The sequence below is a fragment of the Mobula hypostoma genome, chromosome 1 (assembly GCF_963921235.1).
Source record: "Mobula hypostoma chromosome 1, sMobHyp1.1, whole genome shotgun sequence".
NCBI lineage: Eukaryota > Metazoa > Chordata > Chondrichthyes > Myliobatiformes > Myliobatidae > Mobula > Mobula hypostoma.
Window position 1 is genome coordinate 83,830,354 of NC_086097.1, and position 18,011 is coordinate 83,848,364.

An 18,011-nucleotide genomic window follows, 5' to 3' on the forward strand; every position below is an offset into this window, starting at 1 on the left:
CACCTGCCCTATCTCATTCCCTAACAGGAGATGCAACACTGCCCCTTCTCTAGTTGGTACCTCTATGTATTGCTGCAAAAAACTATCCTGCACACATTTTACAAACTCCAAACCATCCAGCCCTTTTACAGAATAGGCTTCCCAGTTTATGTGTGGAAAATTAAAATCTCCCACAATCACAACCTTGTGCTTACCACAAATATCTGCTATCTCCTTACAAATTTTCCCCTCCAATTCTCGGTCCCCATTTTTTTTTTTTAGGTATCCGTTAGTCTCACGAGACCATGGATTTGCGCCTTGGAAGGTTTCCAGGGTGCAGGCCTGGGCAAGGTTGTATGGAAGACCAGCAGTTGCCCATGCTGCAAGTCTCCCCTCTCCACGCCACTGATGTTGTCCAAGAGAAGGGCACTAGGACCCAGACAGCTTGGCACCAGTGTCGTCGCAGAGCAATGTGTGGTTAAGTGCCTTGCTCAAGGACACAACGCACTGCCTCAGCTGAGGTTTGAACTAGCAACCTTCAGATCACAAGACCGATGCCTTAACCACTTGGCCATGGGTTCTAAGAGTAAACCTATCTTGCACACATTTTACAAACTCCAAACCATCCAGCCCTTTTACAGAATGGGCTTTCCAGTCTATGTGTGGAAAATTAAAATCTCCCACAATCACAACCTTGTGCTTACTACAAATATTTGCTATCTCCTTACAAATTTGTTCCTCCAATTCTCGCTCCCCATTAGGTGGTCTATAATACACCCCTATAAACGTCACTACACCTTTCCCATTCCTCAATTCCACCCAAATATACTTTTTTACTTTATACTTTATTGTCGCCAAACAATTGATACTAGAATGTACAATCATCATAGCGATATTTGATTCTGCGCTTCCCACTCCCTGGATTACAAATCGATAGTAAATATTAAAAATTTAAATTATAAATCATAAATAGAAAATATATAAATGGAAAGTAAGTTAGTGCAAAAAAACCAAGATTCAGGTCCGGATATTTGGAGGGTACGGCCCAGACCTGGGTCTCCCTAGCCTCTCTAGACGAGTCCACTAATCTATCCTGCCAGAGCACCGCTGTTAGATTTTCTCTGACAAGCAATGCAACACCTCCCCCCCTTGCCCCTCCTATTCTATCACACCTGAAGCAACGAAATCTACTTGGAAATCTGATTCGTATTTAAGTATGGATCGTTGGAATAATGAAATGGCTAGTTCTATTCCACTTGAAAAAATTACTTGTAATTTAAGAGATAAATATGTAACATTTTTGAATATTTGGCGCCCTTATTTACAAAAGATAGGATGGCATATTTAAGTGCTCCGATAAAGATTTTGGTTACTTGGGGAAAGTAACGAATAATTATATCAAGTTTATTTTGAATCCCATGGAGCATGTGGAAACCTTCCAATACCCAGGCGGCTCTTTTTTTTTCTCTTTCTTTCTTTTTAGGTAGGACTATATATTGGGGGGGGGGGAGGGCGGGTGGGTAGATTTTATCTTTTCATGTATTCTTTTTGAAAATTTAATAAAAATTATATTTAAAAAAAAGCAACGAAATCCTGGAATATTTAGTTGCCAATCACACCCCTCCTGCAACCATGTTTCACTAATAGCTACGACATCATATTTCCAGGTGTCAATCCATGCTCTAAGCTCATCCACCTTTCTTACAATGCTCCTAGCATTAAAATAGATGCATTTAAGAAACTCTCCACCTTTTACTCTCTGTTTATCCTTAATGGAGTAAACAACTTTGTTATCTTTTTCTTCCTTCTCCCCTACATTTTTGGTCTGAGTGCTCCCGATCTCTGTCCCCTGCCTATCCTCCCTCACACACTGTCTACTAGCTTTCTCTATTTGTGAACTAACCTCCTCTCTCCTAGTCTCTTTAATTTGACTCCCACCCCCCAACCATTCTAGTTTAAAGTCACCTCAGTAGCCCTCACAATATTAATGAAAATGATGTATTAGTGTATTTTGGACCATATTATTGTATAATATTTCAGTGTGGATTTCTATGACAGCCTAAACTTCTTGAAAGATGACTCATTTGGTCTTACAGCTTTTTATACATTACACCTCAAATAAACAGTTTATTGAATAAATTATATTCTTGCTGCTGGTTCTGCATAACATCATCTAATACTTTGGTTGAATGCTGCTATGCAAAGCTGCCAATCTGATGTAAAGCTGAAGAATTAAATCAATGCATATGTTACCCCAGGAGGTGAAGAGAAGTTTATTGAAGAAGGTTGGTGAATTGATGTATCAAAGTGTAATATTCTTGTCTATCTTGCTTTCAGTTGGAAGGATGGCCTTGGATTCTGTGCTCTTATCCATAGACATCGGCCGGAACTCATTGACTATGCAAAACTGCGAAAGGTCAGGACCACTGTTTCTGTCATAGGTTTTTAAATGCAAGTTACTACTGTAGAATATTACATTTATATTTATGTGTTTGAGCAATTGACTGAAGTTCATACAGTAAATTTGTACTTGGATATGAGAAATAATTCTCAGTGACTATCTGGAATGATAATATTGACCTGACAAATGAAAAGAACCATTACAGAAAGAAACCCTTGCTTCCTGGATCATATTATCTGTTCACTGGGCAACCTCAGTGAAGCTTCTGATCCTGCAGTTATTTAATAGCCTTCCGTAAGTCCATCTTTTCACACCAAGCCAGTTATTGCGAATTCCCCGGTAAAAATGCTTGTGTTCGTGAACATAAAAGGTGATGCTTTGAGTTAACCACCACCACATGATTCCTGCACTTATAACCACCGCAACCCACTCATTATCACTCTCTACCAACCCTTGCCTACCTCCAGATCTGGAGAATATGTGGCAGTAAACATTTTGGCTGTTAGCCTGCCCCTTTACCTCTCCGCAGAAAACCATTTCCAGGTGCTTAGTATGATAAATAAGAGATCAGCCTTGTCATATAACACCTGAACAACAAATAAGAGAATGACGGATCCATTATTTACTTTAGAACACATGGTGCACTGTTAGATAAAGGCAGCTGGTGGTTCAGGACCGATGTGATGTTTTTAATTTAGTTGTTCACCAGATGTGGACCGCAATGTCAATGAGGAGACATTTAAAAGCCCATCCTATTCTGACCTAGGTGTGGGCAGTTGGAGTTCATCAAAGTATAATCAGCTTCACAATGCCATATGCTGACTCCAGATCACGTTTCACTGTCTTCAGCACAGTAAGCCTACTCTCAGTCCAAAGTATTTTCTTTCCAGTCAGCCTGTTTGCTGTGCAGACTCTCACATGGCACCATGTTGCAGCATGCTGAAGAGAAGGCAGGAGCATTGCAGAGGAACACTTACATTCTTACCATTACTGATTCATTTCCCTGCTGCACTAAACTCTGTTTAAATAACCTGAAGGCTGGAGTAGACAAATTTAAATAAAAGCATATTTTTAATAGCTTCGCATCAGGCAAGAACCTGCCGCAAGTAAAAATCTGCTTGGCCCAATTAAACCGACGTGAATTTTGGAATTGGAGCTGACAACATGTTTTAGCATGGTTTGTGAAAGTATTGCACGAAGCAAGTGTAGTGCCCTGTAAACTTTTAAATAATTTCACTGAAGAGGATGCATATGGAGGCGTAGAGCTAATTTTGTTGGTGCTGCTGCACACAAGGTACAACTCGTGTGACCTTCTGTTCATTTTGTTTAGCTTTCACCTTACAAAGTGCGTGAAATATACAAGAGCAAATTCTGCCTTTTCATGAAGCGGTGCTTTGATAATAAGGCTTTACATTCGGTTTCTTTTGTGGCAATCTTGAGGTGTAGTTTTATGCAGGTCTTAAACAGCAGTGCACAGTATATAATACGTAGCACATTTAGACCAGAAGACACAGGAGCAGAATTAGGCCATCTGGCTCGTCAAATCCACTCCGCCATTCAATCATGACTGATCTTTTTTTCTCCTCCTCAACCCCAGTTCCTGGCCTTCTCCCCATAACCTTTGATGCCATGTCCAATCAAGAACCTATCTATCTCTGCCTTAAATACATCCAACAACCTGGCCTCCACAGCTGCATGTGGCAACAAATACCACAAATTCACCACCCTTTGGCTAAAGAAATTTCTCCGCATGGTTTGCTCCGGTAGATGGTTCCGACCAGCCTGTGTTGGTGGCACTCTGCACACACTTGGCTTTCTATTGTGCACTTTGAGAGTTCCTTACTACAGAAACACACACACACACACACACACACACACACACACACACACACACACACACACACAGTCACTCACACACTTTCTCTCTCTCTCACCCTCTCTCACTCTTACTCTTTCATCTGACTCTCTCACTCTCACTCCTTTGCTTATCACTCACCATTCCCCTGCCCATACTTTCAAAACCCCCTGCTCCCCCACCCGCACTCTCTGCTCCTCTGTTCCCCCGACAACACTTGACACTTCCCACCAGCAGTCAGTGTTCCACAGCTCCTTGACAACCTTTGTCACTCCACTGCCCACACTTACCTTGGGGAGCACAAAGCCTTCTCCAGAACCACAGGCTCTGCCCCAGAAATGCTCAGGCAGACATCCAGGCACTTCCCTCAAGTTTGCTGGCTTTCAAAAATGGGCAAAGCATTAAAGAACCACAAAAAAAATCAATAGCACTGATAAGCAAATCAACTATTGAACATGGCAAAGGGAATGAAAACAGCAATACATTTCAAGCAATCATAAATATTAAGCAATGAAGAAACCAACAATGAACTACAAATAAATTACCTGAAACCAGCTGATTTCCCTTGAGCCACATTTCTCCATTAAAATTAACAGAATCAATAAATTGGCCCTGTTGAAGCTCAAGTTTATTATCATGGTCATGTAAACCCGGGGATAAATGCCATGAAAATTAACTCCTGGCAGCAGGAGCTCAGTACACTACAAACATGATGAAAATATATTACATAAACTTTATATAAATTATACATAATTTATATGACACAACAAACAAAAAAAAAGCATAAATTTATTTGTGTCACTTGAAGGAAATGTAATCTGAGGCAGAATTAAATTCACAAACCTGATGGCAGTGAGGGAAAGCTGTTACTGAATCCTTGGGTGTGGATCTTCAATCTCCTGTACCTCCTGCCTGATGGCAGTCATGTGACGGGGATATAGCCCGGATAGTGGGAGTCCTTGATGATGTCTGTATCCTTCCCAAAACATCACTTCTTGTAGATGTCCTCATTGCTGGAGAGAGCTGGACCATGGATGGAAATAGCTGAGTCCATCACTCTCTGTCGCTACTTGCGTTCCTGGGCATTGGCGTTTTCATATCAGGCCATGTTGTAACCAGTCAGTTATAAAAATTGTTGTAGTATAGTTCCAACAGGATCATGATATTTTGGAGTAAATGTACAATCTAGTGGTCATGACTCCTAACAGCTAGGAGCACTGAGTTGAACCAACTTGGACTCTCTCCTTCACAGCAAATTCTCCACTATCAGTTACCAGATCCAAGCTCTGAAAGTTCTGAGCTGCACCTACCAAGCCAACTGTCCTAAATATAAGGAGCCATAATTTGATGGGACCCACAACCATCACCAACCAGGCATTTAAAGTTAGGCAGCCTGATAAGAAGAAGGTGAATAACTAACGGCGGTGCATGACAGCTCCTGTGATACTTAGGAATGTGTCCACAATTGGGACAACTAATTGCATTTCAATATCTGGCAACTTTGAATAGAGCCAGAGGTGAAGCACTGAAAGGACAATGGGAACTGTGCTGTCAGGTCTCCGGTTTGGAAAATGGATCAGGAATGATACATTTTGAGTCTGATTTTATCCACTTTCCTAATAAATCCAGAAAGGATGGCCAGATGTATTGTTCATCTCTTGTTAAGAAGCAGTTCTACTTTGAAGATTTGTTAACTAGTTTATATCTTTATAAGAACACCAAAAGCAACACCTTCACATCTATCAATATGGGATTTACACTCAATCTGGCTCACTTCTCCACAGATTATAGCTTCTAATGTCTTTTAAAATGCTATTGGTCATAGAGAGCATCAATCAGATTGGTGATCTGTTGACAAGAAATCAGAATTCACCTGGAATCGTGAATTGAACCAATGCAAATAATGACCGGTGACTGGCACATGTTGTGATGTTTCATCTGGGACCATTTTACTGAACTGAGTTAGTCAGTTCTTGAGTCAGAATGTGTTGGAGAGAGAGGATTTGAAACCTCTGCTTGTAAGTTTTGTTTTCATCATGCTTCATTTAAATTGTCAAACACAAACGCCTTATCAGACAAAACTGACGTTAAGCACATGATGTCTAGTAAAGTGTGCCTGTTTATCAGTTGAGAATCCTTGCATCATTGTGGATTGTCCTAACTACTTATTACTTTGAAATAGAAAACAAGCTATTGTCAGACTCACCTTAACACATTGGCTACCAGAAATTAGTTTCTGCACTAAAAAGCAACAGATACAAGATGGGTCACTAAATTACTATGGTGCATGAATAGAAGTTTTGATTGCTTCCAAGTACTAAAAGCAATTTAAAAACCAATGCAAGTTCTGATGTTCTTAAGCTAATTTCTCCAGGTACTGGTTATTCTCCGTCATCACTGAGATGGACAGAACCCATCGCTCTTTGTTGGAGCATAAAACTATATCAGGTTTAAACAACATGTAGGTAGCTATAGAGGTCACTAAGCACACGGTCTTTCTCAATTTATTGGAAGTGCAGTCCAATCTTACATCCTTCCCCTTGTCCCAGGGACCTGCACCCTTCTCCAAGTGAAGCATACATGCAAATTTTGAATGCAGCGAGTGCAGTAACTGAATCACCACTATGGATAACTGTATCAGTAAGGGTACAGAACCTTATTATTGGGCAATTAACTCATTAATATGCATGTTGTACTAATGCTATGGAGTTCAAAACATTGACAGCCCCCGGGGAATTTAAATTAGGTTTAATAATTATATTCAAAATAAAAACTAATTATTTCTACTGGCGACAAGATTCTGCTGATAAACCCATTGATTTCAATGACGCCCTGGTCTGCCCAGGTGCACGTCATTGTGGTTGATTTAGTTGTCGCAACAAGCCAATCATTCTAGGGTAGTAAATAATGGACCTGTAAAAAGGGAAAAAAGGAAACAATCCATTTCAGACAGTGGGCTCTTCACCACTCACTGTATTTAAAGAAAAAAGTTCACTTCTTACCTTGGCCTACTGCTTCCATTGTGAATTATCTTTAGTTGCTGCATTGACATGTCTCATGATTTAGAACACCCCTGTTAAATTTCTCTTTTGGCGGTCCTATGATTTACTCATTGGTTCATCAGCTCGTATTGTCCTGACATGAGATTGCCTGAGGCAGTGTACAGCAATAAGCCAGCTGGCAGTACAGATTCTAGCATACTTCCCACTGCCCCAGGCGGGCAGAACTGGGGATGACTCTGCAGACTTTGCTCCAGTACTTTCAGATTTTGAATTCCAGTGTTGATATTTTCATGAACTGTCTTCAGAGTAACTGTCAAGTATGAAAGAAGATCGAAGAATCAGAGCACTGTACAAGTCAAAACCAATTTGGAAGCAGTGTTAAGAGTTTATATATGAAGTGTGCCTTCAACTGTGTATTGATCATGTATTTGAATTTCTGGTCTGAGAATGATTCAAAAAGGAGAGACTGTTTCATATGTCACATATACATCTGTACTTACCCATTCCAATCAGTCCCATTTCCTGTAACTCTGTAACATCTTTTCCTGATCAGTTGTCTTTCTCTTACTTTAACCCAGTTGTGATCACTTTTCCCATCCCAGGAAATGTAAATAAAATGGTTATATATGCATTACTGCACAGAAGTCCCAGGCACATGTAAAAATATTCTGTAAAGCAAAGAATGCTTTCAAAAATAATGAAATGAAAAGTTTCAAAATATCAGAAAATTCACTTTAAAGAGCAGTAAACAGTAAAAAATTAAATCAAATCAATATTTGGTGTGACCACCCTTTGCATTTAAAATGACATCAATTCTCTTAGGTATCCTGCCGTGCTGTTTTATAAGAAAATCAGCTGTAGATTGTTCCAAGCATCTTGGAGAACTTGCCACAGTTCTTCTGCAGACTTTAGCTGTCTTGCTTGCTTCTTTCTCTGCAGGTAGTCCCAGACAGCCTCAATGATATTGAGATCAGGGCTGTGTGGATGCCCTACCATCTGAAACCATATAAAAAACCTAGGGTGCCCAAGACTGTGGTACGATACTGTACTTTAGACATCTCTGTTTACTGAATTGGATAAACTCATCACAATGACAGCATTGAATACTGCACTTTCTAACAACTCCAATTGGGAATTGCCATCGGGGATTTAATGGACAAACAGATTATGGCTCTCTTTGCCGCAGTGGACTTCATGTCTGATATCAATGTTAAAAATGTGATTTGCACATCAGCACCGAAATCTCCCATTGACTTCTGTCTGCCTTTTTGCCAGGATGACCCTTACACCAACCTCAACACAGCCTTTGATGTGGCGGAAAAGTACCTAGACATTCCCAAAATGTTGGATGCTGAAGGTGAGATGTGGCTTTAATGTAATTCGTATCAGCGAAGGAATTTTGTTGCACTGACTTATAACTATCACAAATTCTTTGAGCTAAGGCCATTATACTTTGCAAGTAGCCAAATGTTCCAGCATTAACCAATTAGCTGTTTGAAGCTCCAACAGGCCAAGAGGTGCCTTTGGTTTGATTCTTTTAGAATTTCTGCTGTTTCAGTACTTCAACTCATTTCATGCTCCATTAACTTAAAATCAGCAAACCTCATTGTATAATTTAAGATCTAATTGAAAGTCATTTTAGCAGGCTTAGTAAAATTTACTTTGCAGCTGAAGAGGTTGAGATTTTAGATCTGAGCCATTGCACTCAGCACGCATTCCCATAGACACCACCTGTCATTAAAGGCTACAATCTAAATCATACTCTGCACCATACTGAGGACTGAATCTGGATTTTGCTGCATCTTGTGGTGTTAAAAAAACATTTTATGCATTTTTCCCCAAAGAGCAAACTACCCATGAAATCAGCTATATTCAAATTACATGTTCTGGGTTTCAATTTGAATAAATTGAAATTTATGACGGACCAACACAGTGACACAGCTGTTGGCACTGCTGCAAGGGACTTGGGTTCATTTTTGCCCTTGGATGCCATCTGCGGGAAGCTGTTGCAATATCCCTGTGACTGTATAGCAGGGGTCATGGGTGCCATTAGGGACTAGTATTTTTAATGATGGGGATTTGAGGATTTGGGGAAAGCAGATCATGCAACTGGGGCATGTTCTGAAGACCAGGGTGTGATTTGGGGGAATCCACGTAGTTCAAGTTAATTGGTGCCAAGGGTAAAAATTAATAATTTAACTTTGCACATGTCCCAGTCCATTGTAGAGCTAGAAACAACTTGTTGTCCTGGGAGTGTCCAAGGACAGTCTACCCTGGGACTGCAGGTCCAATCTCTGTTGTGAAAAAGCAGCATTGCACAAAGATTGACATCCTTGCACAAGGCCTGACACAGAAAGCCCCACGGAAGCTGCAAAGGCGATGTGTACCAGGAAATGCCCAGCCTAACTTCCAGAGGTCAGGGACAACCCAATACAATCGTACTCCACTCCTGGAAAAATTGATCCCTAATTGTATAAGGGCAGAAACATTGATACTTTTATTTCCTTCTTGCTGCCTCCCTCCTCATTGTGACCCTGGGGGTGCTTTCAACGAATTCAGCATAACACAGAATTCTCCTAGTTAATATGGTTAAATTTCACCCTATGTATATTTGCTAATCAATCAGGATGAACCTTTGCCCAGTTGTCACAAAAAGGTTTAATATGGTGCTGAAGGAAGCTGAGGTGGAGGTGGGGTGGGGGAGAAAGTAAAACAAATAATTCATCTTCTAGACTTGCTCCACAGCCTCTAACTCAGAAAAATTCCTGCAGAGTTAGACCAGCACAGACCACTTCCAAATTTGGGAATGCTGCTTCAAATCTGAGAGAGTGAGATGGAACAGAAGCTAGCCTGCTAAAAACTTTCTCAATGAGATTAGAAGCCACAAGCCTAAGGCTAAATAACTGGGTTTTGGTGTAAGATAGGATCGGCCAGTAAACCAAATACATGTAATGCTTCTTTTTGAATTTTGGATGTTTTGACTCTGGTAAGGTTGGTCAGGTTTGCATTTGTCAAATCCTAAACATTGATAATTCAGAACTGGGCCATCTGAATTCAAATTTACCATGTATTATTGTTTTCATGCCTTGGCGATGAGGAAGCCGTGTCATTTCACACCCCTTTGACTGCTGCATGAGCTGAGCAATGTGATGATCAACCAAGTCTATACTGCTGAGAGTAGTCATCTGACTCCTGTTCTTTTTGGAGTTGCACACCAGCTCTCCTCCTCCAGGTGCTGCTGTGCCACATCCTACCTCGAACCCATACACTGGGTTTTGCACCAAGACATTTGTACTCAAATCCTCCTTTAAAATTCTTGCTGATTGTGCATATGAACGGTCAGTGATTTGTATGTAAGAACACTTGGATTTCTATATAGAAGTCAGCCTTTCTACATTTTTTTGCTGAAGTGGATGTTCTCTAATTTTTCACATTACATTCCAACTGCAGTTCCTTGCCCATTCATGTAACCTGCCTATATCCCCCTCTCTGCACCCTCCATGTAGCTCACACTGACACCTAGCTTAGTATCATTAGCAAACTTAGATGGATTACACTTGTTCCCCTCATCAAAAACTTTGGTATAGATTAAGAACAACTGGAGACCCAGATCATTAATCAAACTTTCTGTTATTGCTCCTGCATAATTCATCAGTATAACACCACTTCAGAGCTCCTTTGAAGCACAGTAAGCAATTAAGTGCGAAATAGATCACCTTTAAGTTCCTGATTTTGCGCACACATGCGTTTCACTGCAGTAGTGCTATCAATGACCCTTCATGATGGTAAAGTCATATTCAATCTATTTTTTAAGCTTATAATTGTCAGAAAGACCACCTTCTACCCTAAATCAGTGATAGGATTATCAATTACCTAGAATATTAGCAGAACTTTTCGCTGATCCATGTCAATTTTTTTGGCACAGTTTATGAAGCCCATTCCTAGACACTATCATTTATTGGATACATCTGCTACCAAAGTTACTGTAGGGTTACATTCCTGTTGATTGTTCATAACCCAGCAGTTTGCAAGTCAGAAGTGTGGCTGTGAACGGAGTTCCCACACAGCGGAAGACACCCCACAACCACCGATGTTATCCAACCCCCAGTCTCCCAAACTCTCATATGCCTCTAAGTTGGGCATTCAGAAGCAGGGAAGGACTCGTAATGGGGAGTGGCTTTCAGGCGTTCATTTGAAGAAACAAAAGCACCTAACTCTTGTCTGTTATAGAAGGCAGTGAAATTGGATTGTGTGCTCAGATGGGTTTCCACAATTTCCACTACTTGGTTAAAATTCAGTAGCAAAGAGTTTAATTTTTTTCCATTTCTTGATACAAGTTATGCCAAGATAAACATCTTACTGCCTCAAACAGTATGTTTTACCACTTTGACTTTCTTCCCTGGTTTGGGTATTCCTTGATAACCTCGGTCCCAATGCTTTATTAACTGATCTATCCTTTAGTGTAATTTCCACAGCTTGACCTTCTGTCAATGTGGCCTGGCCTTTGTGTAAGTTGATCATGTAACCAATGCATTAACATTATTGTATTCCTTCCTTTAGAAGTCTGTTATAATATGACTCCTAATTCTGTTCACCAGGCATCAACATTAGTGGATTGTACAGTAGAGTAGCCTAAAACAGAATTAATTGGCTGTCAGCACTTTTGATCTCCAGTCTAATCTGCTGTTGTGCTCTATTTGAAGATTAAACAAGTCTTCAGGCATGTCAGATCTAAGTAAATCTCACTGTGGTTCATCTTCCACTCTCTGAAACAGTAATATTCCTACATTGCCATGGTTCCCATTTTTGTTTAATGTCTCTAAATCTGCATGTTCTCCCGCCCCCCCAAAAAATGGTTTTTCAGTGGATGAATGCATTACGTTGTTTAAAAAAGAATTAAATCCTTTCCTGTGTTTCCTGACAGACATTGTGGGTACAGCTCGTCCGGATGAGAAGGCAATCATGACTTATGTCTCTAGCTTCTACCATGCATTTTCAGGAGCCCAAAAGGTATCCCAGGAATCCATATTTTCCAGCAGAAATTGCTTCTCTGGCTAATTATATATTTTTCTTCCCTGTTCTGCAGCTGCTATTTGTGAACTTTCCACTCTTGATATGATCTCCTGTGTTGCATGATGGGAACAGTGTGGTTCTTCGCTGACTGTGTCTTGGCTTACCTTTACTTCCTTAATCTTTTCTTGTCTTCCTTGTACAGATTTAGTAAACACGCTTAGGCCGGATGAAAAGGCCATTATGACCTATGTTTCATGTTACTACCATGCGTTCTCAGGTGCGCAGAAGGTGAGAAACCTACCTCACCCCTGTAGAGTTCCCCTTTGATTTAGATTTTCTTATTCCTCTTTCAACATAGACAATATCGGCATCTTCATTTTTTTTAAAGTCTGGCTTATGGTGGTCCAGCTATCGAAAATCTTTTAAGTGATATTGATTGGAGATTTAACCTAATGGTTCATACACAGTACTTTTATCTCCAATGTCGTTTGAGAAAGTGGTTACTTAGTCTGATCAATCGGGCAGTCAAATTCTCTACACTGCTCTTCCATATTATAAAGTATTAGAGGTTATTCACTTTGCCCGAGTTGCGTTTTGTCTCCATCCTCCAATCCTCATTGTCACATTGAGTTTAATTTGGTAGGGTTAATGCGCGCGTTATGTACGGTGCGCAATGGAGAGTGTTGTCACTCATCCACCGGAGGAGTACTTAAAGAAGAAAGTAAACCTGATAAATTTGAGAATCTATGAGTTCTTTATTCCTGAAGATTACAGCAACTATTTGGTCCTGACACTTTTATTCAACTTTCCTTTTTTCAAATCTCTAATCTTAATATTTGAAGAGACCCCGGTAGTCTTTATTAGCAACACATTGGTTTGATATCCATGGAAAATTCTCTGTAATTAAGACTATAAGTCACTGGGCGGTTTCCTTTTCAAAGACGACTTAACTCAAAGATTCTATTCTTCCCAAGGAGTTTTACGGAGCAATTAGCTTCGCTGAATTGAGACTGTGTAGATTAGAACATACTCTGATCCATGATTGGACATCTTCCCATTTCGGAGTTGTCCTCCTTTACTGTTATACCACAGGATTGCCAGATGAAGATATTCTCCAATGGTGTCATTGTGGGCTAGATGACCCTTCTGCCTGCTCTGCCATTCAATACGATGATAGATGATCTAATCTTGACCTCAGATCCACTTTCCTGCTCTGTCATAACCCTTGACTTCCTAATAGATCAAAAGTCTATCTAACACCCCTTGAATTATATACAATAATGTGACCTCTACAGACTCTGAGATAGATTTCCAAAGATACAATAAACAGCTGGAAAGACAACTTCATCCTTAAGTGAAGAACACATTACTCTGAAGTGATGGTGTCCAAGTCTAGATTTCCCATGAGGGGAACATTCTTTTGGCACCCCTACCCTGAGGGAGCTTCTCAGAACCTTAATGCAATAAGATCACCAGGCTTCAGTGCCATAGCTGGTTGCTGAATACGTAATGAACCTCCCTAGCCTCCACCCTCCCTTGCATTCTGTGAAGTAAATCATTTTTCCATATGAGTCTGCAAAACCCTCAGTCTTGGCACATTGGAAAACCCAACTCGTGCTGCTGAACAAATTGAACTGCAGTTTGCTGAAATTGTGATGGTTTGGCATGTTTAAGGCATTTCTCATTTGACATCTTCTGAATGCCTAATGAAATACTTATCAAGAGGAAATTCAAACCTCTAGGCCAACAGCTCTCTTTCTTTCCTCTTTTAATTGCTTTTGTGGCACTTCCTTTTCACCATCTCCATTGCCTGCTACATTTAAACCTGGACTTCAACATTCAGGGGTCCACCATAAGCCAGCAATAATTTATTTTCCGACCTCAGTCATTCTCCCGTGTTGAAATCTAAATTTAACATCTCCCTAAATCGTTCCTTTAACTGGTGTGTCTTTCACTTTTGTAGACTATTATCTGTCTTCCTTTGTGCTAATACCTTTTGTTTCACTTTCCCTGGCTTGGCTGATCCTCAGAACAATATAATCTGCAATTAATTGTTGTGGAGAATATGTTTCATTGATTCTTATCTGGATTAATTTATTACAGATTCTTAATAATGTTAATTGTGGCAAAGTATTCTATCCACTTCTTGGTTTTTTCATCTTGATAATGTTATTCCAAGGCACAGCAGTTCATTGTTATATAACTCATTTTGCTTGAAAAAGTATACAATTCTAATGGGAGCTGTGGAATAACATAACTAGGGTTTAAAATACCCAGTTTATAGATGATGTATAACTTTTTTTTACAAATACTTCCCTTGAGTCGTGTCTAGCTTGTGAGTCACATGTGCTTGCATTAAGCCACTGTACGTTGTAATTTTTATGTATTTTTTAGTGTAGATTCTTCATGCTTGAGGGCAAACATTGGAGAAACTTATTAAAATGATCAGGATGACTAAGGTTACATGAATATAACTATACTTCTCACATATTTGTAATAACTTCTTAATTTCCAGATTTTATTTAAGTTGACTATATGGTCATTTTCCCTCTCTATTTCTTGATCAGAAAGATGGGAAGCTAACATATATATCCAATTTGTGGGAGAACGGGTAGCAATCAACAGAATCAGACATGTTTATTCCTCTCTGATTTCCCGGGCAAATGGAATAAACTCACTGTGTGTATGATTACATACAGTAGTTGAGTTTGGGAGCAGGTAACTTAGGAAATGACAGGAAAGCAATAAACTGTTCCATTTGTTCATGTTAAGTGAGAGGTTTATCCGAAATTCTAAATGAACAATTGGGTAACGTGCAAGATAGTTTATAAAACTTGATTTCTGTGTTCCTTTTGAATGGCATGTTCCCAAGGTCACTTTGTCCAACGCCCACAAATGTGATTTTCCTGCATCTGCACATTGTACCAAAAAGAAGCAGATGCTGCTAAGCTAACAATTTTCCTACAGTTTACAGAATTTGTGCAAATATAAACATCTGTGTTCCATTCCTCTGAACCCTCTTCTCATTGCTCATTTTCTGTTCAGATAATAGCATTGCAGGCCTCATGATCAGCTTTCTTCTCCAATCCTGTCCCTTATGCTCTGCAGGTACAGACCCTGATATGGTTCGAGCTTTTCCTTTTGCACTTAATGACTTGTGTTTGGAAGTTGATGCAGTGATTCATTCTTCAGACAGTGCATGTGATTTTCCACTTATCTTGCACTTCCCCTACGTTTGCCAGCCTGCACATCAGTGGCTGAGGTGCATCTGATGGAGCCTTCTGTTCTAACTCCATGTAAGAGTTTCTCTCCTCACTGTTGCAATGCCACTCTCAAGTAAATATATCTAATACTTTGAAGGGTCCTTCAAACTAACCTTTCATCGGCCAGACTAATCATCGCAGTGCCAAGTACTCTTTCTCCATAACACACTGTGTGAGACTTGCTTTCCTGAGATGAGGCTATTTTCACAGTTCAGCTTGTTAGCATTTGCACTGCTGGCCCTCGACTGAGCAAGCTGAGAGGTTACCAGCATATTAATCTCAAGCATTGCATACATTTAAAGAATGTTGCTACCGTGAAGTATGTGAATACAGTAAAACTCCAATAGCCTACCATATGACTCTTTAGAAATTCCAACCAATCGGCATCTGGCTCACCAGGTATTAGTTAATGCACTTCATTCCCATTCACCCCAGTCCTGGTCCCTGCACTTTTTCCACTCATCCAGGACCCAGTCCCTATACTGACCTTCCACCCACTGGGCCCCTGGTTTCCATACTTCTACAAACACACTGGGACCCTGCTCTCTTGAATAGAACATTGCTCCTTTCCCCAACCTTCTTATACACTTACCAGTGTGCGGGTTCCTGCTGTCCCTTTCAATTTGCTCTGGAAGAGTTATTACCATTCTCTGTGATTCCTAACAGAGTGTAAGGGCACTAATAGAAATAACCTCCAGTCTAGAGAATCTGCTAGTATGGCACCACTAAAGTCCTGAGCATGCCAGGTTATTGGAGTTTTACTTTTCCACAGTCGTATTCTGAGCACGCGTGCTAATTCATCATAACTACTCAACGTACGCCTGAAGCTTTAAGAAAAAATTGCTGAGTGAACTTTGGATGTCAGTAGCCACAAGCACACAATGGGCCAGTTTTCATTTGCGCCTGTGCCATAAACGGGTTCTCAAATGCAGTGATGTTCGCGGAACGATTTTCTGCACAAACACACGTTGGCAAGTTTCAATGGAACGTTTTGTTTTGTTGACAAGCTGTCATGAGAGCTCCTCTGACCTGTGTGAGAAATGCCATGGTAAACAGTCAATGGGAGCTGTCAGCGTCAATACACTGTGTGTCACTCCACAGACAACCTCAATGGGCTTTTTGAAATTTTCATTCTCTTGGTTGAAATCCAAATGGTTTATAAGTTGTGTGGAAGATGACGAGATATACCATTTGTCTTCAAAAGCTAGGGAAATCTCAGTGGTGGTTAACATCAAATTAAATAGTTCCTAACATACATTTCCCTAAGCATGGCTTTCCTGTTCAAAAAAAAAGCAGCCAAAAATTATTGGTGCCTTTGGAAATTGAATAAGCAATCCTTTGTGTCAATTCTGGTTGCCATTATTTGTATTTGTTAATGTTATCCCCACCATCTAGGTGTACCCTAGCAATCTGACATCACTTCGCCTCCACTTAGCACATCGTCTCCTCAAAGGTATGCTCTTCAAGCACCACACTCTTTGAAGGTGGCTTCTCTTAATGATTCTGACCCTCACCACTATGTGTTGGTGCCCCCTAGTTAAACCTAGATGCAAGTGCAGTTAATTCATATGCTTGGTGATCTCCCAGTTCAAATAAAATGTGGTTAAGGAGGATTAATGCTTCTTGCTTGCCAAACGATTGCCAATCACACAGTATATTCCCTGAGTTTATATATCCAGGCTTTGTTTTCTCCAAAATTATCTTTCTGGAGCTTCTTCTGGAATCATCCAAGTGCCTTAGTGATGCAAATCTCCAGATCCTGCTTCTGGTTCATGTGGACATGACTGAGTTGTTTGTTTGAGGTCCAGACTCCAGAGCAGACTACATTAATCCAAATTGCTATATTTAGCTGCCAATACCTGCACAGCCTCTCATTCCACCATCCCCACAACCCAATACTTTGTATTGTCCTCCTGGTTTTACTAATGGCCCATTTGAAAAGCCAGCAAGTATTGACTTGATTGAAGCAACACTGGGAAAACCTCTTCCAGTGCTGATGCGAACAAAATTATTACTAAATATACCTTAATATGGAGATTCTAAGAGGCCTCGTTGACTCCTCTGCCCCACCACTGTTCCAAATTGGTAGTGAAGTAGGTGACTTTACAAAGAGATTCCTTTGGCTGAGAATTAGGTTACATTTCAGCCCTCTCCGGGAAGTTTAAAGCCTCATTTCTTCTGGATGTGAAATGGGGCTGAGTGCTCTTTTATCACTCCCCCTTCCCCTTTCCCCCAAAAAAGAGATGGAGGGGAAGGGCTCCAACTGCTTTGAAAACACTTCACCCCAAATCTGGTTGTCTTTGAGTAGTGGTCGCAGATAACTGATGACAACGATGGGAACCTTTCACAAAAAGTTATTTTTTTAGGTTGGGTTAGGTCTGTTTTTGAAGAAGAGAGTTCCAGCATATCTACCTGCTGTGCCCAATCCTGCAGCCCACAACTGTGAATGCCTTATTGACGAATGACTGGTGCAATGTGGAAATGATCAAATTTCCACT

General features: G+C 40.4%; 1 protein-coding gene across 6 annotated transcripts in view; it reads left to right on the forward strand.

The window, feature by feature from the left end:
* The window catches only part of actn1 (actinin, alpha 1), a 260,652-nt gene that overhangs the window by 179,790 nt on the left and 62,851 nt on the right, over window positions 1-18,011 (forward strand). For 3 of the 6 annotated variants that reach the window (XM_063051909.1, XM_063051926.1, XM_063051944.1), the window contains exons 6-8: window positions 2,317-2,395; window positions 8,513-8,594; window positions 12,453-12,538. In XM_063051909.1, the coding sequence (XP_062907979.1) occupies window positions 2,317-2,395; window positions 8,513-8,594; window positions 12,453-12,538 (247 nt within the window). Of the gene's footprint in view, window positions 1-2,316; window positions 2,396-8,512; window positions 8,595-12,161; window positions 12,248-12,452; window positions 12,539-18,011 lie in introns of all 6 variants that reach the window. The other 3 variants (XM_063051901.1, XM_063051935.1, XM_063051918.1) reach the window with 1 other exon arrangement.